General features: G+C 48.2%; 1 protein-coding gene across 2 annotated transcripts in view; it reads right to left on the bottom strand.

Annotated features, from left to right (window-relative positions):
• ACSL6 (acyl-CoA synthetase long chain family member 6) overlaps positions 1 to 19281 on the bottom strand; it is a 44875-nt gene extending 25594 nt beyond the window's left edge. The window contains exons 1-7 of one of the 2 annotated variants that reach the window (XM_041481809.1): positions 19085 to 19281; positions 5578 to 5798; positions 3862 to 3976; positions 2337 to 2401; positions 1831 to 1932; positions 1610 to 1709; positions 758 to 936 (exon numbers count right to left, since the gene is read on the bottom strand). In XM_041481809.1, coding sequence (XP_041337743.1) covers positions 758 to 936; positions 1610 to 1709; positions 1831 to 1932; positions 2337 to 2401; positions 3862 to 3976; positions 5578 to 5772 — 756 coding nt within the window. In that variant the 5' untranslated portion in view covers positions 5773 to 5798; positions 19085 to 19281. Of the gene's footprint in view, positions 1 to 757; positions 937 to 1609; positions 1710 to 1830; positions 1933 to 2336; positions 2402 to 3861; positions 3977 to 5577; positions 5799 to 18815; positions 18915 to 19084 lie in introns of those variants that run through there. The other variant, XM_041481810.1, reaches the window with a different exon arrangement.
• Between the last annotated feature and the right edge of the window lie 8046 nt (positions 19282 to 27327).

Below are 27327 nucleotides of genomic sequence, written 5' to 3'. Positions count from 1 at the left end.
GAGAGTGTGAGCTAAAGCAGACAAATTCCTAGCTGGCACTGAGGCCATCTTCATTATCCTGAGTTTCTTGCCTTAACTACAGTGCCTTCCTTGGATTTCAAGCAGCGTTTGGGTTGGCTGAGCTGCATCCAGGGTGTTTCAAACAAGTGTGAGGCTCTAGGTTTACGTGTAGTGTGGATGAGGGTCCATAGCAATGCAGAGTCCCCAGGCAGGTGCAAAGGAGAGCTGCTTTATTGCAAAAACCAGGCCTTTTTAAGCAGTTAGCCCATTATCAGTTACATAGTTTTAAAGCATAACAAACATAATTCAACCATCCACCATACACCACGATGTGAACACACAATGGTTATATAACTTGTTTTCCTACCCATAATTCAGCTGAGTCTCTTTCCCACAGTCCTTTTCTACTTAACCCAAGTAGCAGGTCTGAGCCATGGTTTTACAAGGACTTCCTTTTGTAAAGTTTTACTTATTGGTAACATTATATGAGGACAATGTCTCAAATAACACCCCCCTGCCCATGCCTAAATAGCAGCTGATAGCATATTTGAGGATAAAGAACTGAAACAGCTCTGCTATCAACAAGGAATAACACCAAGAGGCAAGTGCACCAAGCACCAGTATTATCAGCCACAAGCTGCTCTTTTGTGCTCTCCAGACACTGAATCTGGCACACAATTCACAAGTCCCTGTGCATTGTACTCTCCTTTTACAGATGTTACAAAAAACAGTAAAAGGGGACAGAGAGCAAACTCACCTCCACCTCCTGCATGGTCTGGATGCGAACCCCACAGCTCTTCCCTCTCTCTGCCAGCTCCTTCTCAAATGGGTCCATCAGGATGATAGACCTCAGGCCTGGTGTTTCTCTCCTCTCCACATGGTCAAGGAGTATCTTGGCTTTTTCAGGCTTGTCACAAATGACCGTGGAAATGTCAGCTGCAAGAAAAACAGCCAAACAAGCTGTTTGCAGTAAATCTTCTTCAATGCAAGACTAGCTCACAGCTAACACTATATCAGTTCTGATAGTCACTCCAGACTACACCACAAATCACAGCATACAACACATGCTTCTCTTGAAAAATGAGGAAAAAATGCAGTCTTAGCTAACCTAAGTCAATGTCAAAGCTGTAGCTGACATTTATGATTATTCTGGGAGTCAGTTCAAAATATTAAAATTGGCCCCTGCGTGGATTAAAAAATCTACGAGGCAAAATATCAAGCAACACAGGAGTTGGCAGCCTTGGAGTAATTCCCACATCCAGAGCAGCCCTTATCCATGGCTATGGACAACTGGGCATGTGGAAAATGCAACAGAGGTAGCACAGGGACACACGGCTTCTCAGGAACCTCTCTAAGTGAATTCAAGACACTCAACAAGTATAATCACAATGCCCCATCCCTGGAAGTGTTCATGGCCAGGCTGGATGAGGCTTGGAGCAACCTGGTATAATGTGTCACTGCCAATGAAGAGGAGTTGGAACCAGATGAGCTTTAAGGTCCCTTCCAACCCAAACCATTCTAGGATTCTATGATCATCTGCCTTTCAGAAGCAGAAAATGAACCATTCTGAGCAACAGAACTGAGAAGATCACATCAGTTTTGATTTTACCTGTGTTGACAATGTACCGAATGGCTCCAGGACCTAAGGTGTCATACAGGGGAACCACCACCATGGAATAGGTGTAGCAAGCCAGCTCAGAGATGATCCACTGAAGGAGAAAATGGAAGCACAAAGGTGAGAAGGGGCCATGAGAGGAGATACAACTTGACAACCAGCTGACAAGTCAGGAACATTATTAATACAATATCAAGTTGGGCATAAAATCTCACCTCTGGACGGTTCTGAGCGAAGACGCCAATGAACTGCTTCGTGGATGGCTTGCAGCCCTGCTGCAAAAGGCCTGAACCCAGAGCTTCTGCTCTTTCAGCCACCTGGAATTTGGAGAGGAAAAAATACATTAAAAAAGAGGAATAGAAACAATACCAAATTAAGCCAAGACTTAAAGGGAGGCTCTCTAATTATTGTATTTCCTATCTAAAAGTCCAACTTTTATGTTATCATGAGCCATAAGTAGCTGACTAGCAGTTGATGAGGTTGGCGATGCCCCATGGCTCCAGAGTGCCTCAGTGCTGCTTTCAGGAGTGGGCTCATGGCATGGAGCCAGCCCCTGAAAGCTGACACACCCATGTAACACCTGGATGTGCCAGGGTGGGGACACCTGGAAGCATCACAAGGCGCATGAGCAACCCCCTGGTCTAACGTGCAGGCACCCCAACACCCCTTCTTGTGTTGGGCAGGGGAAGAGGATGCACAGTGGGTGTCACATCCAGCTCACCTCCTTGTAGGACAGCCACTGGTAGGGCTGCTTGGGCTTCCTGAACCCCAGGCAGGGGCCATTCTCTGAAAGACACAAGCAGAGATGATGAGTTACGGGGAGGCAGTGCCAGGAGTTAACACACGGGGCCATGATGTGGGGGAGCCCTCCAGGAGTAAATCCATAGTTAATGGGCTGGTTCTCACAGCAATATCCAGCAAACTACCCACACAAGTGCATCTGATGGGAGACGAGCTACTGGGATTCCCCAAAAATGCCTCAGTCTCCCCACTGACAGCAGCAGTTTGCCCCAAATAGCCCCATTAAAGACACTTCTCCGAAGGACACATGAGCATTAGTGTCTGATAAGGGCACTCATCCCACTATTTGCGCTGCCTTTTGATTTAAAAAGGTGAAAACTACTATATTTAGCCCAGCTTACTCTGGGGGAAGGTAGAACAACACACAGCACTGCATGACCAGATGAAAATTTGAAAAGTTTGAATAATTTGCTAATGGTATTTACGTGCAGGAATCCATTCCTCCATACACCTACCGAGTCCTTAATTTACCCCTGTCTTGTGAGGCAGAATTCTGGGGCTTTTTATGGTACCAAAAATACCAATCTGACCATGACATTGCTGCATCCAATGAGGCAGGGCACCGTAAACAGCAGACATGGAAATAGTTATGGTAGAGCAGGGAAGAGTCATCATGGCTCTTTGGAGTGGGAAGTGATGTCTGCCTTTTGATTTAAAAAGGTGAAAACTACTATATTTAGCCCAGCCTACTCTGGGGGAAGGTAAAACAACACCCAGCAGTGCATGACCAGATGAAAATTTGAAAAGCTTGAATAATTTGCTGATGGTATAATTTGCTAATGGTATCTACGTGCAGGAATCCATTCCTCCATACACCTACCGAGTCCTTAATTTACCCGTCCTGTGGGGCAGAATATGTGCAGATCTTCTGGGGTTTTTTGTGGTACCAAAAATACCAATCTGACAATGACATTGCTGCATCCAATGAGGCAGGGCACCGTAAACAGCAGACATGGAAATAGTTATGGTAGAGCAGGGAAGAGTCATCATGGCTCTTTGGAGTGGGAAGTGATGTCTCTCAAGTGTGTGAGAGCTCTGTGACAACACCATGGACCATGGGGTAAGAACACCTGCATGGTCTGGTCCCCACCTCTTCCAGGTGCAGGAATCCATTCCTCCATACACCTACCGAGTCCTTAATTTACCCGTCCTGTGGGGCAGAATATGTGCAGATCTTCTGGGGTTTTTTGTGGTACCAAAAATACCAATCTGACAATGACATTGCTGCATCCAATGAGGCAGGGCACCGTAAACAGCAGACATGGAAATAGTTATGGTAGAGCAGGGAAGAGTCATCATGGCTCTTTGGAGTGGGAAGTGATGTCTCTCAAGTGTGTGAGAGCTCTGTGACAATACCATGGACCATGGCGTAAGAACACCTGCATGGCCTGGTCCCCACCTCTCCCAACTTCTGCCCCCAGGCCTCCTCACCACTGTGCTCTCACCGGAGATGCTGAATCCCCTCCTGAAGACCTCGTACATGGTCCTGGCGTCATCGTAGTAGTGCGTCAGCAGCTGCGGGCTGTCCCCGATCACCGAGCGGCGCGCCCCGGCCAGGCCCTGCGTGACATCAGGTGACACGAGGTGACACAGCATCAGCAGTGCTCAAGGGGTGGGAGATGGGGAAACCCCACCATAAAGCAGCACACTCCCCAGGTGCCAGCAAGACCTCTGTGACCACCACCTGCCCCAAGACCCAAAGGGGTGTGAGAGGGGGGACATTGACCTCAGCACCTCAGGGACACAGAGAGCCCTCTGGTCACAGAGGAACACTTGACCCAGCTCATTGTCACTGACATCATTGATATTTCCCTAGGGAATTTAATAAGGAATTATGGATCTGGAAGTAATGGAGTGGGGATGTGCTGGGGGAAGCAACTGCTCTGGGCTCCACAGGTCTCCAGGACTAGCACCATGAGCACTTCCACAAGGACATCCAGGTCAACATGAAGGACAGACTAAGGCAGAGGCCAGCCCCCAGTGCCATGAGCTCAGCAGAGGTGTTTTAGGAGTGGCCAGCCAGGGTGAGAATGACCAAACCAGGACTGCACTCAGAGCCAGAAAAAAAGGCTAACTAAAGCCCTAATCACAGGGAAAAACTATCTTGAAAAATGTAAATTCCTCCCACCCTTTTAAAAAGCTGTTGGAATCAAATATAATGACGTCTTAGAGGGAACATCACAAAAGGCTTTAAAAATTCTCATCCCACTTTCAGATATTAAAATAAGTGGAGACAATGTTCAGAAATATTTCTGTTCTTTCAAACAGAGCCACATCATTAAAGCCTTTTGCAAGGATAAGAGTAACTCCTCAGCATGGATTCAGGTTTAAATTTTCTTACTATTACCAAGTTTGCAGCACCAAACTCAGCAACAGGCACACATGAAGAGTGCCAGGTGATCTGGTCTCATCTGCTGTTGCCTTTCAGTTGTTTCTCCCATGCAATGGCAGTGCCTCTAATTTTTGGCCATGAATGGTTGAGCAAAAATAAGACTAAAATTTTACTGAAAATCTAAGAGAATAACATGCTGTATTCTAGTTTTTTAGTTTATAGAAAAAGGTGAATTAAGGGCTGAAGTGATCCCTGGCACAGTGTATTACATGGTTGATTTCAGGATGAGGTTGGGGAACTACCAAAACAACAACAACAAAGCCTTCCTGGCATCCCTCGTGGACATGGATCTGTAGAAATAAGTCCAGAGGAGGCCATGAAGGTGATTAGAGGGATGGGACACCTATCTTATGGGGAAATGCTGAGAGAGTTGGGAATGCTGAGCCTGAAGAAGAGAAGGCTCCAGAGAGACCTTAATGAAGGGAGCCTACAAGAGAGCTGGAAAGGGACTTTTTACAAGGACATATAGTGACGGAACAAGAGGTAGTGGCTTTACACTGAAATAAAGTGGGTTTAAATTAGATGCTAGAAATAAATTCTCTCCTGTGAGGATGGTGGGGCCCTGGCACAGGCTGCCCAGAGAAGCTGTGGCTTCTGCCCATCCCTGCAAGTGTTAAAGGCCAGGCTGGATGTGGCTTGGAGCAGCTTGGTCTAGTGCCCATGGCAGGAGGTTGGAATGAGATCATCTTTAAGGTCCCTTGCAACCCAATCCATTCTATGACCTCCAGGCATGCCGATCTTGGGGAAAGCCAGCCGGGGTTGCCCTCACCTCGACTTCTTCCGACTGCATGCGCAGGTCGCAGGGCGGCTTCACGGCCCTGGGCCGGCTGGCGAACCAGTAGGCCACAACCGCGGCGAAGGCACCGATGCCCACCAGCGCCGTGGCCGGCAGGTTGCGGAAGAACTGGCTGAGGTCATCGAACTCGGGGAGCCGCAGGCTCCGCAGGATTTCCTGAGCCTGCATCTTCTCCACCAGCGAAACTGCAAACTCTGCAAGAGCCAGAAGGATGGGTCAGGTCGGGTGAGGTCAGGCTGTGGGTGGGCAGAGGCAGCACAGGGCTCTAGGAAGAGGAGAACATGCTTTGCCTCATCAGCCATTGCAGACATCCTGCTCTGCTGAGCCACGGGCTGCCTGCCAGTGGCCATCCTCACTGAGAAAAATAACATCTATGGAAGAGACAGAAGAAAGGAGGAAGCATCCCTAGCAGGGTGAGCAGGAACAGACAGCTCACTCCCTAAGGACAGCCGAGTACCAATGTACAGGGGGTGATGCAGCTGCAGTTATCTGGAGTGAGAGATGCTGGGACAAGCTCTAGGATCCAGCTAGGACCCCTCAGGGCTGCCAGGAGCTTTCTCTGCCTTCCCTGAGCAGGACTGCACAGACAGTTGTGCTAGGCTCACAGAGTGGGAGCTGCTCCTGGAAAAGGCAAGGTCACGCTGTGGATCGGGCATCGACCTAGACTCTGCCGCAGCAGGTTGCCTTGCTTTTCCCTTTTGCACAAACAGAAACAGCCACCAGAGAGAAGGAGCCAAGCAGGTGGCTCACTGCTCCAGAGGGAGAGGTCAGGCGGTCCTCCAGGGACTCGTGTTTGGGTGTTGAGTACACAAGGAACGTTTTAAATAACTCCTGTTTACAGTGACAGCCCCGTATCGGCTCCTCACTGAGGAGTCCCCAGTATCGGCCAGCCCTCTGAGGAATGAGCCAAGCAGGTGCTGCCCAGGGGGAATCCAAACAGCTCAGGTTTCCCACAGCTCTATTTATGACTTGACAAGAGTCAAGGTCTTAAAAAGTTTTTCAGCCACATGAGCCCAGGCAGCCCTTTCCCTCTTGCCCTCTGGCCTTGCTCCAGCTTGTGGAATTCCATGGCTTCACTTCCATGAGGAGGCCAGGACTTCCCACATAACAGCACCACTAACACAAACCTGCTTTCTTCCTCCTGGGAACAGTGTCTGGGCTGCACTATCCTGAACGTCCTGAGGGTCAGGACTATCCTCTAGTAGCCTTCTCCTGTGTTTGTGCCAAGTGAGCACTGGGGCTGGCACAGGCCAGGTGGTGAAGACAGGGGCACCCCTTGCACAAGGTTCTGGAGAAGTTGGTAAGTTTGCAGAAGAAAAAACCCAACATAACAAAAAATTAACCTCACTCACTTTTGGGCTGTGAAATGATGAGGGCAGCAGCAAAGGGACAGTGACACAGAGCCCATGTTCAGGGTCATCCATCTCCCCCTGAGAGCTCTGGCCCAAATGTCCCTCTGGCCCCCATGCTGCTGCCTGATGCTGACCAACATTCCACAGCCACCTCTGCTCCCAGAGACCTCCTGACTGAGAAACCCTCTGGGACCACAAGCAGCCTCTTCAAGAATGGTTAAACGCCTCCAATAATCACATCCACATGATGTTACTGGGAGATACCCATCAGCCTCCTAGATTTGAGGACTTTTTCAGAAATCTCCATATGTGATAAAATACTGACTGTGTGACTGCAATGATGTTAGGATGAACTGTGATAAGGCACTGGCACAGGTTACCCAGAGAAGCTGTGGATGCCCTGTCCCTGGAAGTGTTCAAGGACAGGCTGAATGGAGCTTGGAGGAACCTGGTATAATGTAAGGAGTCCCATGTCATGGCAGAGCAATTGGAACTGGATTAGCTTTAGGGTCCCTTTCAATCCAAACCATTCTAGGATAGAATGATTCTGTGAACTGAGACAGAGTACTGATTTCTCCCTTCAATATTTCTCAACACCAGACTATGAAAAGCAGCCTGACAAACACACTTTTACTACAAAAACTGGGAGAGCTTAGCAAGGGAGCTATTAATTTACCAATGAATTGCCTATTTGTGCAAAAGCATTTCAGCAAGTCCCAATTAAGGCTGTCTGCTCCCAGAAACAGCCTGTCCCACCAAAAGCAGCCACCCAGCTTGCTGGTTACACTGAAATCCTGGGAATTACTGCCTCAACAGCAGCCTGTAAGCACTGTTTTGTATCCATCTGTGCAGTTAAGTTGAAAATGGAAAGCTGGGAAGGTGCCTGTGGGAACAGCACTGCTATGGGGGGGATGCTTGGCTACAGCCATATGCTTCTGCCCTGCTCAGCTGCAGGGATTGCCTGGGTAGAAGCAGGACCAGACCTTTACACCTGTCTGGGTCAAGGGCATCCACAGACATCTAGAGCTCATAGCATCAACAGAAGGATCATGAGAGTCAGGGCAGCAATTTCTGTTCACGTTCAATTTTGGCTCTGCAGAGTTCACACAAGTTGTCTTTCGCAAGAGTTAATCCTGGGTTTTGCATCCCAAAGTGATTCATGATAAGTCCATACTTGATCTGCTCAGAGCAGCCAAAATGCCCTGGGATGGTGGCCAGGAAAGGGGCCCAGGTGTGTTTGGGATGATCAGAGAACTGCCTCACCCCCTCCCTATACCTACAGAAAGAGGGCTCAGGGGGGCCTGGATCACAGCCTCCTCTGACGAGTCAAGACAAGCAGGTGAGCACTCATGGTCACATGCCCTGCAAGTACATTTCTTATGTGAACAGGAAAATAAATAATAGTAATTGAAACCCAGCACAGTCAGGCTGGGTTACCCATCAGCAAGGCAGCGTTGCACTCCAGACTGCACAGCAAGCAGCTGCTGCTGTCACCTCTGGCTCAGGATCAGCAGTAGGATGTTCTCCACACCCCTTCTCTACATTTCTGTTACCTTTGTGCCCCATTTCTCTTGCCAGAAGTGGGTCTACCAGCCTGCTGCAATTCATGTTCCTCACAAGCAAGCAGCCCTGGATGCCAGCAAGCAGAGAGCATGGCACCCATGCATGTGGCACATGGAAACACTGACATTTCAACTTATTCCAAATGGCACTTCACATCACTGGACTTCTAATATATTCCCATGGCAAAGAAAAGAGAAACAAATATGCAAGGAAAGACAGAAAAAAGTGGTTTGGAGGAAGGAAGGAAGAAGCACGGGAGAAGTGCCAAGAGAGCACAGCCATGGGTAAGAGCTGGGGGTGCCTGGCACAGGGGAACTTCCCAGCCTGGGTCCAGGCTGAGCAGGGCTCCTGCAGCCTTGGGGCAGCCAGCAGTGACACTGGGCTCCAGGTCACCCACCAGCCTGTGTTCACAGCAATCACCCCCAGAACAGGCCTTATTTATTTATTTTGGCAACAAATGGCTCTCTTGTACAAATTAGTTTTCATCTTTTTCTCCTGGAAGTGATTCTGTAACTCCAGTCAATGGAGTTCAGTGACATAAGCCAGTGTGGGAACAGTCCAGTGTGGGAACAGACTATACGGGTGCATGCCTAATGCAATTAAAATTTTACTGGTCCTGTGCAGCCATGCAATCCCATCCTCCCTAGCATTCCATCACTGCCTGCTTGGGAAGAACAACTCCTGTTGGGGCATCCATATCCTCCTGCCCCCTGCACTCACAGTGGGGTGGGGAAGAGACAGGTGATCCATTTTATCCTGGAAAATGGGCAAAGTGTCCCATCACCGTCCCTTTGTCCAAGCCCCAAAAAAGGCTATTCGCATCAGACTTCCATAGCACAAAACCAAACCCAAATAAGCAGCTTTTCAATACGTCTGAGGGAATTAACTGTTTGCAATGGGGAACTACAAAGCAGAACCAGTGCCATGCAATGGCTCAGAGCAGAAACCCTCTGCTTCTCTCAGAGCAAACTGGAATAATCCGGCAGCCAGCAGTCACCATGGATCCATGTCCTTGGCTACGGCACTGGCTGCTCACTCATTCCACTGAGGAAACAGAATTTCCAGGATCTAAAACATCTCAATCTAGACAGGCTGATTTAGAGGGATTTCATGGCAGTGAAACACTACAAGCTTTTTGAACTCTTTTCTCATGTTCAGTTCTGCAGGGCCCAGACCTTGAGATTTATAGTTGTTTTCCTGAAATGGGGTCAGTGACAAGATTTGCACAAAGAAGCATCCAGCAAAACTTGAACCACTCTCCCTCACCTTCCTGTGCAGAACAAAAAACATGCCTAGTGCTCTGTACAGAGGGCTTGGGGGACTCTGCAATAGGGATTCAAATAATGAATGGCACTCAAATTATGACTATGTCACTACAAGAGAGTTTCCATTTGCCAAGGGGAAAGGGAGCATCAGCATTCCCAGGGACACATAAAGCTATTAGTCAGACTGCATCACTGGAAACAATTTGTTTATTTAAATGGAAGCTGTTGCAATAATTAACATCTTCATGAAAACATGTACAGAGGCTGTCACAGCCATGCAGGCAGAGGTATTTGGGGATGTTGTGTATTGCTTGCAGAGTATAATCATTCTTATTTTTCCTTTCACCTCAAACTCCATTTAGGCTCCTGGGAGGAGACCCTGCCATTAAATGCAGCTCAGTACCTCTGACCTTCTCCAGCTTGGCCAGGGAGCTCCTGGGACACCACAGGCTGTGAATTCCTAATCACTGCTGTAATTAAAACCAGGGAAGTGATGCCAAGTCAGCCTCTGCCCTGCAGCTCCACAAGTTTTCCCTGTGTGGGCACAGAGAATGAGAAGCTGGATGAGCCTTCAGTCCTCATCTTGAAGCCAGTGTGGGTTGGGGCTGGGCTCAGGTCAGGAAGGGGGACACCAACCACTGCAGCAGGTTGGGCTCACGATTCTCTAGATTTTATGGGAACAAGTGATCCAATAAGATCTCCTACTACAGACTGCTGTGCCTCAGCCGCAAACACAATACACGGTTTGATCCAAACCTGCAGATTTTTTCTCATTTGTTTTACTTAAACATGAAAATTTGGAAAACTCATGGTACTTGGCCACCATTCTATTTTCAACTAGTTCGGGATCAGGTCAATCTATTCTGTTTTAATGATTTTACACTATAGTGTTTATGGAAATTTTACAGCAGAACAAAGCCAGTGTTAATTACAGAGAGAAAATGCCATTATGTATTTGTTGGGCATTACAGAGAGCTACTGAAAACGTTACAGAACAATTCCCTGCTGTGAGACAGGAAGCCAGGCAGTCTGTAAGCTTGCAAACTGCTTGAGAAAGAGTAAAGGGTGTGATAAACGTAAAGAGGAAAATAAAAACAGCAGAAGTGGGGAAAATAGGAACACCAGAACTATCTGAAACTATGAAAGAATTGCTGTGTGGAAATCCAGTAAGCAGCCCCAAAATGAAGCAGGAGACAAGCAATACTTGGCTCACATAGTTTTGCAGGACATCTAACAGCTTCTGTCCCACATGCAATTATGGCATAAACACATGACCACAACAGTGACCCAAAATACTTCACTTGCTAGTCCTACATCCCTCCAGAGCAGCCTGGGCAGGGGTGACCCCACAGCCCTGCCCCACCACACGTACCTGGATGCACAAACAGGGACCCTCAGTACTCTGCAAGGGTTAATCAGCCACACATGCAATTCAGCAATTACTAGTATTATTGATCAAGCCAAGGCTAATACTACTTAGAACTTTCTGAACTTACTGCTTTTGCTCCTCTAAAGTGGCCTATCTCACTATAGTCCTTTTCTCCATTTGATGTCTCTCACCTCCAGACACATCACCCTAAGCCAATCTCTCACAGCCTGCACATGATATATCACTGCTCTGATTTTTGGGACAGCACATTTTCATAAAAACTGTGTTTTCTATTAAAAAAATGCCCCTTACTTAACCAAAACCAGACCAAACTGAGCTCTTACAGGTGCTTAATTTTACCCACTGAGCAAAATAATTGCCTCTCCAGTGCACAACCACAATTACTGTGTTTTACTTAGATCACACAATTCTTTGCAGGGTCAAATAATAATAGAGGACGCAAAGCCAAGGCATTTGGCCTCATTGACTGTAGTTCCACTAGAAGTCAATGAGTTATAATTGGGAAGGGGGAAAAAAAAGAGGGGAAAGAAAAGGAACTGGTTTTGAGATAAAATTTATTTTTTTGGATTATTATGTCAGTGCTCAGGCAACATAAGAGAGGGTGAGAGGCAATGGATAGCAAACAAGGGAGGACAGGCACACAATGCCTGTGAGGCTGTGGCACTTCTTTGGGGACCAGATGCTGGAGAAGCACCCCATGATCAAGAAATGTTATAAAAGCAATTTATAACTTTTATGTTCTATTTTTACTAGCAAAGAATATCCTTCGCCCTTTCCTTAGAGAACCAGACGCATCCAATCTGTGAAACTGGCCTTTTGCCAATATGACTATTAAAGAACAGGGTTTCAAGAGTACCCAAGCTTCTGTGTAGCTCAAATTGCTTTTGTGCTGGCAGAGCTGCCTGGGGGGCTTGGTGCACCTCGAACTCAGGGTCTGGAGCATGGGAGCACACATGGGGCTGCAGCCATGCCACCAGGGACTGTCCCCATGCCCCTGCCTCCCATTCACCCTCTCCCAGTGCCCTCCCTCCTACTCAGCAAGGCAGAGTTATCCACAATGGAAAAAGGCTTTGCATCCAGGTCAAGCCTTGGATCTGTAGGAGAATAAGACAAACTGCTGGCAAGGAGGGCAGCAGTGCTTTCCTGTGTCCCCTGGTGAGTGAGTGAGTGAGTAGAGCACAGGGATGGATGAAAGAGACCAGTTCAACATCAGCATGTAGTTGGGGCTGTGGTATGAACTTGGCCCAGTGGTGTATTATTTTTTTTGGAGAGACAGGCAGTTTCACTCAGGACAGAAGGAATGGCTCAGAGAAAAGGCTGCAGAAGTACTGGGTCCCATTTATACATAGTATTTACACACATTATATATCTGCATGCGTGGATGCAAATGCTTGTGTGTGCATGTGCATGTATATAAAATATATATATATATATAAAGCAGAATTTCCCCCTACTCTGTGTGACTGATGATTAACAGCACTAATTGCATAATACCATGTGCCCCTAGCATTACTGTGGAAACATCTCACTCCTTAAAAAACTCTAAGTAAGTAGCTGATGCACTAAAAACAGCCTGGGTGTGACCATGGCACCACATTTCCCCGTGGTTCCTGGGGACAGAGCTAATGGCAGACCACAGCACTGGGCTCAGGGGCTTTGCTGACCCTCCAGCTTCCATCCACCTTCCTGACAACCCCAACCCCAAAGGCAGGGCACAGACAAAGGATGGGAATCTCCAAGCAACCAGAGAGCAGCACTGGCTTCTGCTCCCTCCTGCTCTGCACTGCTGGGAAATGTATTTGCAAAACACAAGATCTTTGCAAGCATCCACTAACAAGGGAAAAATGCTAACAAGGAGCTCAATGTCCTGAAAGAGACCAGTAATCACACATAAATAGAAGTATTTAAAGTATCTGAAATATCTACAGCGTATTGGTCCCTTGCCTAGAGAAATATTCAATAAATAATTCAGTGCTATGCAGAGATCTTACTTTAGACATTTAAGATCTTTCAGAGAGCAAAATCCAGCCCCCAGCTGTCTGGAAATGCTCCCTGCTCGGAGCCATGCACGGACCACCAACCCATCCTCATCTCTCTGCATTGAGTCCCTCTTCATCCACTGATACCAAACCCTCATGGAAAGCTCTGTCCTCCATCCCACACCTCCTCACCCACTCAGCACAGCTCAAACGTGTGGACCAACATAAAAATACCTTTTGCACCCCTGAGCAGAGCAGTGTAGCAGCCCTCAGAAGCCACTATGACTCACACATATGGAAAAGCCATGACTGGGAATCTGGTCCAAATCTGCCACTCCTCTGGATAACAAAGCATCAGGAAGCCAGTGCAAGCATTTTAAGTTTCATACCAAAAGGGAAAAGCTCAACAACTCTGCAGTCTCTGAAGTCCATCAGTTGCCTAAGGCACAGTAACAAAAAAGCTCCTCTAAATGCTGAAACATCCTTAAAAGGCTGCCCAGCGCCAGCATGAGCCAGAGTCATGAGGTTTCATTGATCAGGCTAAAAACCTCAGCCTGTGGTTGCAGAGGATGGAGTTCAGATGGGAAAACCTACATGGGATATTTTTGCACCCAACATCCTCCCCATCATATTCCTCTTGCTCCCCTTATCCCAATGTAGCTTCTGTGTGCTCACCTCAAGTGAGCTCAGGCCATTCCTTCAAGCTAAAACATAACCCAGCCAGAAGCAAAAGCAAACAACCAAAGTTGTGGGGTTTTCCGGCTGTCTTCAGCTCTCTGGAGCCTGCTCACACAACTGTGCCAAAATCAGCACAGGGGCTGCAAAGTTCCATCTGGGGAAACCAGAGCTTGATCCCTCCCCGTTGGCTTCCCTAGCTCACAGGCAGCATAGTCCACAGGAGCACCCCACTGAAGTGACTAAAGCAGGAGAGAATTTGCCACTCAGCCTTATGGCAAGGCTTGCAGGTGGCAGTGAACCCTGCACGTTTTCTGGGCTTGTGCTGAAGAGCCATGTGCTGCTGGCATTGTCACACAAGGCTGGATCCTGACAGTGCATCGTGGGGCTGCTCTTGCTAGGGCTGGGGCTTCGTTCTGCACACTGCTCACAAAATATCTGCAAAGCTCCCCCCTTCCCAGAAGTACACATAAGTAATTGTCAACTTCAGTTCTTGTGAAGAATGAGGTTTTTTGGGTTGGGTTTTGGCTTTTTTTTTTTTTTAACTGACATTGATGGTTGATTGTCCCACATACTATATGATTCCTGAATACTCTGTGTCAGGCAGCAAACAAACAGCTTAAAGAACGGCATAAAAATAGTTATCTAGGGCAGAGTACAAAGAGAAGCACTGAATGGAACGGGAGAAGGGAACTGCACCCCTGACAGCTGGCTTGGCACAGCAGAGATGTGAAGGTGCTTTGCAAAGAGCTGGATGGCTTGTTGCCAGGGAAAGTTTTGATGTTTGCCCTTAAATACTGAATTTAAATAAACCTTAGTATTGTCTGTAGACGCCCTGGTCCTAAGAACCCCAGTCACCTGAAGGCTCTGTAGCAGTGTCAGTGCCGGGCAGTGCAGAGGTGCAGGGACACAAGGGGACTTTCCCTTCCTTCCATGCACCCAGGTGGGATGTACTCCCTTCCTCAGCTCACTGCCTGGCTCATTTTCAGTCCCTCTACATGAACATGCCATAGCCAGGCCCTCTGTGGCCATCTCACTCTACAAAGGGCCTAGCCCATGGCTGGGTGGAGGCTTTGGGTACAATGCCAGGCAGGGAAGAAGCTGATAGCACAAGCGTGCATTGCCCTGGCTGTTGAGGGCTGGCTCTGCTGTCCCCACAGCAGGTCACTACCAGACAAGGACACACATGCAGGCAAATTCCTGCACTGCCAGTTCCCAGTTCTCCATGACCATTCACACCCTGCCCTTGGCTGCAGCTGGAGGGTCACTGTGTGAGACTGGTGACAGTGATACAGGGACAGTTGAAGGGAGAGCCCTGGCTGCTCTCCTGCTGCATGCACAAACTGCAGAGGTCTGATTCCTGCTGGCTTCTGGCATGGTAGGAAGGATGACCCCACCTCACACCACTGCTGGACTGGGCCATGAGGAGCCCCTCACCTTATGACCCCTCACTAGGGCACGTGGCTGTTGGCGCAGAAATAACTGTCCTGCTACAGTATCAGAAAAAGTGGTCAGTTAGTTTACAAGCACATCCCCACCTGGCATGATCAGATAGCATCCTGGTGCCAGGGTGGGGTCCTGTCCTCCCTGCATGACTCCCTGACCCATCCCACACCCACATCCACCCCTGCCTGGAGCACAGCTGGTGGAGCCTGCACAGGCTGGGATGCCCCACCACATTCCAGTCCTGCCAGGGCAAGGAGTCCTCCTGACCATCTGCCCCTTCCATCACTCCCACACCCACCCTGCCTTTCCCAGGCACCAGCACAAATATTTGTGTACCAGTCCAGGGGTACTGATCCATCTGCAAACCCTTTTGGGTTCATTGCTGCTGTTTCTTTTGGCAGCAGTACCAGAATAAATGGTTTCTGAATAACACTGAGGATCCTATCAGTCAATTGTATTCAGGCAAGCATGGGAGTCCTTCATCCAAAGTAACACAGAAAACTAGTCAAGCTCATAACAGAAAATCTTCCATAATGCTTAGGACATGACACAGTGGCATGACCAGAGTTAGTCCTGCAGAGGATAAGGAAGAACAGGAATGTTTTGAATACCACTTCCAAGCCAGATGTTAACCTGCCTTGTCTCTCTGACAGCACAGATTGGACCAAAACACTTACTTGGTCGAACTTCAATTTTGTGTTGCCTTCTGCAATATCAACAGTTATGTAGCAAGTGTTCACAGCAGGGCTAAGCAGGCCAGACTGCAGCTGGCATTGCCTCCAGCCATGAAGATCCTGGAAATTTGGCCTGTTACTGTCTGCAGGAGGTTGCCTGTGCATTATTACACCACAGATTTTCATCTTATGCTGCAGAAGTAGAGAGAGATCTCACAGTGAGTGCCATATCGTAGCTAAACACTGCCTTTATTATTATAAGGAGCAATTCTCTTTATGCCAATACTACAGCTTGAAGAGCTCCAATACTTACTGACCGGCCACTGCAGTTAAAGCAAAGTCATATGAAAAAGGAAAGGACTGAAAGGCTCTGCCAGCTCTGTGTCAAACACATGCCCATGAAGACAGTATTACAACTGTCACACTGGAAACTGAAATGAGAAAATGACATCAAAATGGATGCTTACAAAAAAGTAACAGTAGTGTTATATTTAACTATAACAAATACAGTTGTATTTATGTATCCCTCTCTTAGAGTAATCTGACTGTAATTAGACCAGGTTAGTCAACAGGAAAGTTCCCTGCAAGTTCATGAAATCCCAAATGGGTTGGAAGATCATCCAGCCATCCCCACACAATGGGCAGAGATGTCCTTCACTAGGTCAGATTGCTCAGGGCTCTATCCAACCTGGCCCTGTAGTTGTAGTGCTTTTCTAAAGGACCGTGTATGCACAGATGGGAAGGAGTGAGGGGGTACCAAAGGTTAAGTACACATGGAGAGAGCAGAGTTTTATCCAGACCCTGTGCACACAACTGTGACTGCCTGAATCCGCTCCAAGTTTTATCCCCAAACAAACCAGAAACTGAAGGCAGCTTTGAAAGTTGTTCAAGGCTTATTTGGCAACCTTGCAGTGCAGTAAGGGGCAAGAAAATAAAGAGGCAGGCCGTGTGCCAAAAACCCAAAGGAAGGCAACTGCCCCCTGCCACTGCAGGTGGGTGACAGCAGCAGGGCCAGCAGCCGACAGGAGCAGTGTGATGCAGCAGCCTTGCCCTGCCTGCTGCACAGACCTGCCGGCTCCTGCCGTGCCCTCTGCCTGCCTGGGCCCTGTGCCAGTAGCCTCCAGTCAGAACTGAAACACACTGCCTGCAAGAGCCAGAGCTTCTCAAAATAATCTCTTCTGTGCTCAAGAGTATCACCGTGCTTTTAAAGGAACACAACTTGATGTTTCTCTCTTGCGTGATATCAGTAAAAGCAGAGTGATTACTGCAGAAAGGCTCCTGGCGTTAGGGACACTCACTGCCCAGGTGGCCCCACAGTGCACACAGCCACCCCTGCAGCTGTACCCGGGGCCATGCCTGACCCACCGCATGGTACAGCTCCAGGAGCAGGCAGGGACCCTCCACCTGCCAGGAGGCTCTCTGAAACTGCTGAAAGCATCATCCTCCCATTCTCTTCACACACCCAACCTGCTCTGTCCCCAGCATGCCAAAGGATGGGATGCACCAGCAAAAGGCACATACAGAACACACCAAGCAAGAAACCACACTATGTCCAGATTGGGCATTTCATGGCTACAGATAAGGTTTTCATGCTCTGTCCCTGACACCAAGGTGTCATGAGTCCCATGAGCTCTCACACCCCACACAGCAGCAGGCTCTTCCCATGTGGATGGAGTATGCTCATGGTTCTGTGCTTGAGGAAAGTGGGAATGTACAGCATGGAATTGGGAACATCACACAGTACACTGAATGCTTGCAACCTACCACTGCTGCATAGCTTTGGCAAAGGCAAGTTTTGTCACCAGCTCAGGGAGATCCCCCAGGCAGAGACATACATTGCAAAGAGCCAGCACTAAAGTCTGGGTGGCTGAAAGCTGAGACACGGAAAGCGGAAAGCGTAGAAACTAGCAGGATGTCACAGAATTACAGAGTCATTTAGGCTGGAAAAACCCTCTAAGATTATCGAGTCTAACCATTCCCCCAGCACAGCCAGGCTTGCCACTAAACCGTCTCCCCGAAGTGCCACATCTACACGTTTGTTAAATCCCTCTACAGATGGCAACTCCACCATTCTCTTGGGCAGCCTCTTCCAGAGCTGAAAAATTCTTCTGGTGAAGAAATTGTTTTTAATATCCAACCTAAACTTCCACTGGCACACCTTGAGGTCACTTAATCTTGTTCCTCCATTTGCTACTTGGGAGGAGACAAACCTCCCCACCTAGATTCAGCCTCCTTTGTAGAGTGATAAGGTCCCTTCTGAACCTCCTTTTCTCCAGGCTGAGCTCCCCGGGCTGCTCCTTATCCGGCTTGTGCTCCACACCCTTCCTCAGCTCTATTGCCCTTCTCTAAACACACTCCAGCACCTCAATGTCTTTCTTGGAGTGAGGGGCCAAAAGCCAACAGAGGATTTCAGGTCAATCACAACTACACAGGTGTGCCATGCTGCACAGAGCTCCCACTGTGGGAAAGAAGCCCCGATACGTAGGGTCAAGCGTTTGGGGCAATGAACCAAGAGGGGCAGAGTCCTCCAGGGAAGCCCCAGTCGCCAGGCTCCGTCTCAGCATCCCAGTGAACTTGCCCCCACGCCTGACTGGGCGCAGGTAGAGCTGTCCTCACCGCTGATCCCAGCGCTGCCGGGGAGGTCTCAGCCCCCAGGGCTGTCACCCCGCGCTCTGCAGCCCCGCAGCCCACGCGGAACCTACGGGGCAGCTGCCTCCAGCGCTGGGAACTCCAGCCAGAGCCGGGCAGGAGCTTTTCCCCCGCTAAGGCTGCTGCAAACACGCGCGACAACGCGAAACTGCCAAAGCCACGTGCCAGTGACCCGCCGAGAGCTGTCCTGCACCGTCCCCGCGGCACGAGCGACCCACCCGCAGCTCCGGCTCCCTGCGCGCCGCAGCTCTCCCGCCGCCCGCGCTGCTCTCTGCGGCTCGGCTTTGCCCCGCAGCCCGGCTCCGCTGGAGCCTGCGGGCCCCCGGGACCCGCCCGGAGGCCCCTGGGATGGGGGTTCCGTCTGGAGCCCCCGGCCCGCCCAGACCCGCCCGAGCCTTGCCCGGAGGCAGCTCCCGGATCCCCCTGGGATCCCCGCGGCTCCTCAGAGGCAGTGCAATAACAACAATGAAACCCGGCCGGGACTCACCATCCGCCGGTGCCCCGGTCCCTCTGCTGCCCGGTCAGCTCATGGCCGGGGCTCTGCCCTCCCGATCCCCGCACAGAACTGCTGACTCCAGGGCGTCCCTCCCCCTCCCATCTGCAAACGGCTGAAAGAAGTTAAGCTTGGCTAATATCGGCTTAGGCTGTATTAGCGCAGCAGCAGCAGCGATGCCCGCTGTAACCCTTGAGCTTCCACATCCCGGCGATGGGAGCCGCCTCCCAGAGGAAAATCCCACCCTCTCCGCTCCTGAATATTGCAGTATTTTCGCACATCTCTGTCATACTGGAGGATTTACAGGCTCGAAGCAAGGCTTTTGCGTGTAAAACTGTAAAACCGTTCTGCAACTGCGTAGCTTAAAACTAAAATTAGAAGCTTTTTTTTTTTTTTTTTTTTTTTAAAAAAAAAAAAAAAAAAAAAATTTTTTTTTTTTTTTTTTTTTTAAGGAAAAGTCATCATAAAAGAAAGTCTGTGCCACTAGTCCTGAACTAGAAATTTCATAGGTCGGATATCTGCAGATATTTAAATGGGCAGATGGTGACAGGACAAAGGGTAATGGCTTCACAGTGACAGAGTGCACGGTTACATGGGATATGGGAAGAAATTCTTCCCTGTGAGGATGGTGACTCACTGGAGCGCATGGATGGAGACACTTCCCCTGAGAAGCTGGGGATGCCCCACCCCTGGATGTCCAAGGCCAGATTGGATGGGGCTTGGAGCAGCCAGGTCTAGTGGAAGGTGTCCCTGGCCACGGCAGAGGGATTGGAACTGGATGACCTTAAAGGACCCTTCCAACCCAAACCATTCTGTGATGATCAAGTAGAATAAATACAAATCCCCTGAATCAATAAAATAGTAAGAGAGTAATTATTGCCAACATCATCCTTTTACTGCTATATATATTAAAAGAAAAAACCCAACACCCTGGTATTCCAGCCCAAACCAGGTTTTGTTAATTTACATTCAAAATAACAAGACCAGAACTTTGAAATTCATTTGTCATTGTAAATTACTAACATTTACATTTGAGAGATCTGGCTGAGATAGTCTCAACTACAAGAACATTCCTTTCAACTGGAAACCAACAGTGTCTGATAGCTTCCAACTCCCCTCTCCTGAGCAAAGATAACATGGGTGTGCCACCCCTGGGCCCCCGGGAGCCCTTGCTCCATATCATCACATTATTTACTGTTCATTTTTTACTGTTCAATTCCTGCTTAGGACTCTGGTTGTTAGGAAGGCATTTGAGAGGTCCTCCCTTCTAGAAGCTGAATATCTGGCATTATTAACACTGAAATTATTGTTTTCCTCAACTCCTTTTTTTTCCTGGCTGGCTCTCCACAACCGCTTGGCAGAAAAGCACGGAGCAGAGTGTGAAGACTTACAGAAGCGGTGTGAAGACTTACTATTACCATAGTTAATAAGGTTTCTCTCCGACCTGTCCTAAATTTTACTTGTAATATTGGAGTTTGTAATGGAGAATTCTCAAAGAACACATAAGGCCCATGAATGGAGAGACTATTTAATGAGATTTCAGGCACGATTACCAAATGTCACTCCTTTGGGTCACATGCGGGTGTTCTGCAATCAGGCTTAATTCATCAAAGTGCCAGAGTACCAGACAGGGAGTACTAGACTGAATGGTTTGCAGGTGCAAATCAGCATCACAATGCTGACTTAATGGGACCTCAGCAATATTTACCAGCTCAGATTCCTGCCCCTTTGTTCTTTTTGAGCCACAGCTTGACAGAATCTTTGTAGTCAGGAAAATATTTCAGGTGTGTGAAGAGCCCTGGGCTGGCTGGGTGCTTCAGTGCCAGTAGCCCACAGTCTCAGCATATCTGTTTTCATGCTGAAATGCCCTAAAGGGGGCACGGGAATCCTGATTTCAAATGAATATTGGATTAACACCAACATACTGTGCTATGGAGCCCTTTTTCAAACTCCTGCTGGTAAGGACTGGTCTTGCCTACCAAGATGAAACTCACCATGGGCAATATACCCTTAGTATAAGTGGTCAGATTGAGTAAAATATGTTTTGTGTAGAGTCTGACCCTTTTACCCCCTCTGTAAATATCCTGAGCAGTAATTCCCTTTCTCTTGTTTTGCCTTCATTGCCGTACATACACATTTGGACTCACTCTCTGAAACAACCATTGGAGATATCTGAGGGAGAACAAAGAGTGGAATCTGGATGTGGGCTGCCTACCTTAAGGGAAAAACGATGTAAGCATACTCTAAGCAATAAACTGAATAAAAACTTTCCCTCTGCCCCAGAATTTTCTGCCAGGTAATTTGTAGGGCAGAGTGATGGGGACAGGGCTTTATGGGAAGACAACCTAATTTTTTGGACTCACAGCTAAGAGAAAGTATTGAGTAGCAGGGATGTTTATTCTAGTACAAAGGAAATTAGGCTTCACCTTTTGTGCTCAGTCTAAAGCCCAGTAAGACCCACCTACCAGTAAAATCAATGGGAAGACTTCAAAGAACTTCTCCGGGATTTGGCTGAGACCTGACCCATTCAGGATGGCATGTAAAAAAAGATGTATCAGTAAATCACAGTGCATTTAATGCTCCCAGCCAAAGACAAAGAGTCCTATAAAAGAGAGTAACCTATGGAATCTCTCTATGCTTTTATACCTTATCAAAATTAATGAGAAACGCAGATTATGATTGAATGTTAAACATTGCTGCTTATAGCCAGGAGAATACAGGATAGGACATGGTGTAATGGTTTTAAACTAAAAGATGGCCAATTCAGACCAGGTATAAGGAATTATTTTTTTATAAGGAAGGTGGTGACACACTGGCACAGGTTGCCCAGAGCAACTATGGATGCCTCAGCCCTGAAAATATTCAAGGTGAGGTTGGACAGGACTTGGTACAACCTGGTATAGTTGAAGATGTCCGCTCATTCTAGGGGGTTAAACTAGATGAACTTGAAAGGTCCTTTCCAACACAAACTGTTCTATGACTTTACATAGAGTCATCAGAGCAGCTAAATGAGGCTGTACCACCAGGAAACCACACAGAGCTGAGATAGCCTCGGAGCTTCCACTGCTCTGTGCAAGTGTTCCACTTCAAAATTCTGAGCGTAACTCAAAAAAACCCAGTTGCTGCTATGGTTTTCAGGACATTCCCGTAAACCAGAGCGATAGCTTCAGTTACACAACAGAAATCTGCCAACAGTATCTCTACATTCCTGAAGGCCCATCCATGGAAAACTGTGCCTTTTTTATTTAGAAATAAAAAAATGCCACTAACTCAAATACTGTGTAAGGAAGGGGAACTTTACTGCTTTGTGTGTCTTTTTAGCGGTCTCCTTTTCTTTTCTATACCTTCTGGTCAGATATTATGCTTTTATGTTTATACAGCCTATATTTTGGACCACTTCCAAAGAGCAGCAGGAAGGAAGCATACAGCACAAACAGAAGATTAATTGAATAATTAGGAACATTAATATTATGTTACTGGGCAAGTGTTTCTGCCTCCTCTCCTTCCAGTCCTCAATTTCCTTACACCACAGGGATGCCAACTGATGGCAAGGTAACAAAAATAAACCCAGGATGATGAATTTATTGCTTATGCATCTCTCCCCAGCTGTCATCCTCAGAACACTGTACGGGCACCCAGAAGCACAGTCTCCACATTGCAGCTGAGCCTGGTAGGTGCAGCACACAGTGAGGTGCAGGGGCCATGTCCTGGCTCAGTCCAAGGGGGTCTCTCCTGCACCCTGGCATGTCAGCAGGGCTGGCATCCACCAGCCAGAGACCCCCACCACCAGCCACATCCCACACCCAGCTTCTGTTCCCCTGGCAGCAAGGGCCTGGCACTCTGCTGGAAAATGAGGGAAAAGGCGGGATTTGGCATCATCTCATGGAGGGTTTTTGAGAAATCTGTGGTTGGGCTGTGATTTGAGACGTCCTTAAATATTCCAAATTAAATACTTTGCTGAAATCTTTTTCTTCTCCTGACACTAATAACAAGCAGTTACATTGTTTGAATGATTTTTAAACACACGGTTTATGTTTCAGGATCTTTGTTGTTGCTTGAGGGGTTTTTATTTATTTTGTTAACTAAAGCAGCAATTATGTTATTTCTATTTTTGTTTCTAGAAAGTTCCCTTTGCTGATGACACATCCTGGAGCACGCTGCACTTTCTGCGCCTGACACTGTTGTAACTTGCTTTTACTCTCCTGTTTTCACAAGTACTTTCAAGTCACCCTGAAGACATTTCTGTCCATGATAAATTTTGCAAACTCTCTTCAAGTCAGTCTGTGGCTGCACATAAGTGAATTTTCAGTTCAAATGTATATGGCACAGTTTTGCTGACTTCTGTGAGGGCTTTCCTTGTCTCCAGCTTCCTTCTCCATACCTACTGCAAAAACAGCCTTAAAATCTCTTTTTCTGAATATTTTAAGCCTCCAAAATGCTGGAACAAGGTTCCAAAGGGTTAAGATGGAGGGGGCCCCCAGACAGCTCATTCTGCAGCCTCAATGACACAGAGCTTTTGCCTTTTCAAATATATTTAACCAAATAAAGTGAATAGGATATGCAAATGCCTTTCCCGAAAGGAAACACAGCCCTGAATTGTTGTTGGCAGGTCAGAGCATCACACCACCCTCAGCAGCCTCTCAGCTGCGGGAGATTCGGGCTGGAGGAGGTGGCGGCACAAAAAGACCCTTTTCAGGCAGGAAAAAAAGCAGGACTCGGGTATTCCAAGGAGACAGAGGGAGGAGGTCACTGGGCATGGCTCCCGCGGCATCTCAAAACCCTGGCTCCCTGTGAAGGTGGGGAGGCCCTGGCACAGGCTGCCCAGAGAAGCAGGGGCTGTTCCGTCCCTAGAAGTGTTCAAGACCAGGTGGGACAGGGCTTGGAGCAGCCTGGTGTAGTGGCAGGTGTCCCTGCCCTGTAGCAACACGAGTGGGTGTGCCAGGGGGACCCACGGTGAACAAAGGTTCAGGGGACATCAGGACGCTGGCACAACTTGGGTGACCTTTTACAAGCTGTGCTCACAGGCTAGCCACAAGCTGCTCTCAGCTCCAAGGAGCAGTTTGAACATTTGGCTGAAGAAAAGATAATTCTGAATGAGATTACCAGGACTTATGGAGCAGGGTTTTACCTAAAACTGAGCTGTATTGGTATCTTGGTTTGAAAGACAGATGTCTGCCAAGGAAGGCAGGAACCTCCCTTGGAATCGAAAATGTGACTGCCTTCCCTCCAAATTATTATAATTATGAAGTTAAGGGGCTTTCAGGCAAAGGTAAGGGAAAGCAATACCAGTTCTTTGGTAGTGTGTGTGTGTATAACAGGGCAAACCAAGGGCAGCAGCGGCAGCCAAGAGCAGGAACCCGAGCACGGCCTTCTCGGGCCCAGGCCTGTCCCTGCGCTGCAGTTCCGGGCACGGCCAGCAGGGGCGCTGCTGGCTCCCGGCCGGGCGGGCGGCTGCGGTGATTCCCCCGCGCCTGCAGGGGGCGCTGGCTGAGGGAGGGAAAAGGGGTTTCCCTGGCAGCCCCCAGGGGCAGTCAGCCCGGTGCCTTCCCGATGGCGAAACGGCGGCGGCTGGAACGGCAGAGCCCAGCACACCCGCGCTGGCAAACAAAGTGCAGCGCTAAGCCCGAAGCGGTGGCAGAGGCAGAACAGCAGGGGGTCCTGGCAGGTGTTGGGCGTCCCACTAAATTGTAGCAAAAACCATGAAATAACAGCCAAAAAATGGCCAGGGCTGTGCGGGAGCAGCCAGGCTCCCACAAGCAGCCGGAGAGGCTCCCTCAGAGGGGCTCAGGGCCCTGAGGCACCCCAGTAGATGGTGAGGGCCCTTTTCCAGTGAGGTCAGGTTTTGATAAGGTCTAACAGCTGCTCTTACAAGCAAAGGCTGACCCAGGGAAGGGGAAGCAGTAAAAGATGGAACTGTTGGAAACAATATAACTTTTAAATTTTTATTTTGCCTCTCTAGTTACACTTCACTTGACTTTACCTCAGAGAAAGGAATTTTCTTTAGGTTTTTTAGGAGATGTAACATCACTCCAAGGAGATGGGCTTAACGCACCAACAGACTGGGAGCAGCCCAAAGATACTCAGAAAGATAAAAGGCCATCAGCGGAACATCAGTGGTCACCTACGAACATCTACCGTCACAGGAACATCTACCACCCTCACGGGCCGCCTCTGCTCCGGAAAGGACTGATGAGAAAATTGAACAATCGAGATCTAATTAATATCAGAGGCAAAGAAATTCGTATCCAATGGAAAACTGAACACTAGGGGTTGCTCAACTCTAGACCAATGTACTTTGAAGCAGTGCATATCTATGGGTTTTAACTGTATAAAGTTTGGGGGGAAATCCTGCAAAAAGATGTGTCATGGAATTATTCTTTCTGCACACCCAGGCTATGTGTGGATGAGATTATTTCTGTGGTACATCCTGGCCAGATCAACATCCTGGCCAGAAAAAAAATCCCCTCCTTCTCCTCCCATCCACATATTTTGTTCTCTTAAGTACCAGTCGTTATCATCTCTCCGGCATCAAATGGGACAAAATTCCCTGAGAGAAAGAAAAAAAGGAAAAAATCCCAATCTCCATCAATTTGAGATACTAAATAAAGTATATTTAACACTTCAAAAAGAGTTCTAATATATTTGTCTTTTTTTGTCCATCATTGCTAAGAATCTTACAACAAACTAAATAACATCCTCTCCACTTCTTATAACTAAGTACTGTTTCCTGCAGAAAAGACATTAAGTCTGCATCATTCCTGCCTTCTATAATTTGACTGCTTAGATCACCTCCAACTCACTTCAATCAACAGCAGAATGATTGACTGTTTCCTAGATAATTTTTCAAGGAGGAAAAAAAAGAAATCAGTTTAGCCATCTGCATGCCGGTTCCTGTGCTGAACAGCTCATGCTTGCCCTTGGAGATGGGGAAAAAAAGAAAAAAAAGAATGCCAACTTAGCAAATATCTCAGCGTTTTGCCTGCTGTAGCTGTTGGCTGGGGCCATCTAGCAGCGAGTGGGACACCCCAGTGGTCACAGCAATGTCAGTATGGCTCCTGAAGCTGATTTTAGGGATTTCATAGCCCTTGGAAAGGAGTTGCTTGCTCTGGAGGCAAAGAGGAGCAGGGCTCTGAGGCTCTGACTCTGAGGAAGGCCCTTCCCTGAGGAGGCTGTTCCTGAGCCCCTGTCCCTCCCTGGGCACCATCACTGGCCCACACGGGTGGGCACTGCCCAGAGGCTGCTCTGCCTTGTGCATGCGGGCAGCTCAGCCCCAATTTCCTAATGGCTGGTGGAAGAAGGAACTGTCATTTCAGCCAGCCCCTGTGATTCTCAGCCACGAACAGCACAGTGGCTTGCCAGGAAAGGAAGTGAAGGCTGTGCAATTTTCTATCCAACAGCAGGTCGAGCAGCAGCCCAAAGTGAGCCGTGGTGCCTTCTGCACCCAGCCATGCACTGCCTGTGCTCTCAGCAGCAGTGAAAACCTGCAAAAAGGCAAAGTAAAAAGATGCAAAAAACCTTTTTGCCTTTGCATCTTCCAATGGCAAAAGATGCCAGGCTGAAGAGGGGGCACAGCCCCAGAAGCAGACAGGATGGGGCAGAGATCTGCCACATGGGCAACTGTCCCAGAGAGGAGGCTGTGCCATTGTCTGGGGTGAAAACACACTGGGGAAAAACAAATAGCATGGCTGAGACATCATGTTGGCATCCAAATAAGCAGGATCTGGATTAGTCATAAGGAAACTTCGAAGATTTTTCTAGTAGTTTCTAGAACTTTCCCAAAGTATGTTCACAGCAAGGAGAATCACACTTCTGTGAAAGGATCAGCTTACCTGGCACCACACACCAGGTCCCTGCCACCTCAGAGCTTCTGCTTCTTGACCAAGTTGTATCTTAATAATTACAGAATCATAGAATCATTATAGTTGGAAAAGCCCTCAAAGGTCAATCCAGCACTGCTAAGCCCACAACTAAATTAACCCCTAGCACCACATCTATATATTTTTTGAACAATTTCAGGGATGACAACTCCAGTACTTCCCTGGGCAACCTGTTCCATGTCTGACCACCCCACCCCTTCCATGAAGAAATTTTTCCTAATATCTATCTTAAACCTCCTCTGGCAGAGCAAAAAGTCCCATTGCAGTGGCTGATCTGGCTGACAGTTTTGGTGCGGCTGTCCTTCCTCTGTGGTTCAAAACACAATCTCGGGGGCCAGATGGAGCATCCAAGTGTGTGTT

This window comes from Pyrgilauda ruficollis, unplaced genomic scaffold, assembly GCF_017590135.1.
Source record: "Pyrgilauda ruficollis isolate IOZ18807 unplaced genomic scaffold, ASM1759013v1 scaffold57, whole genome shotgun sequence".
In the NCBI taxonomy this organism is placed as follows: Eukaryota; Metazoa; Chordata; class Aves; order Passeriformes; family Passeridae; genus Pyrgilauda; species Pyrgilauda ruficollis.
This window is presented reverse-complemented; position numbering and strand designations above follow the sequence as displayed.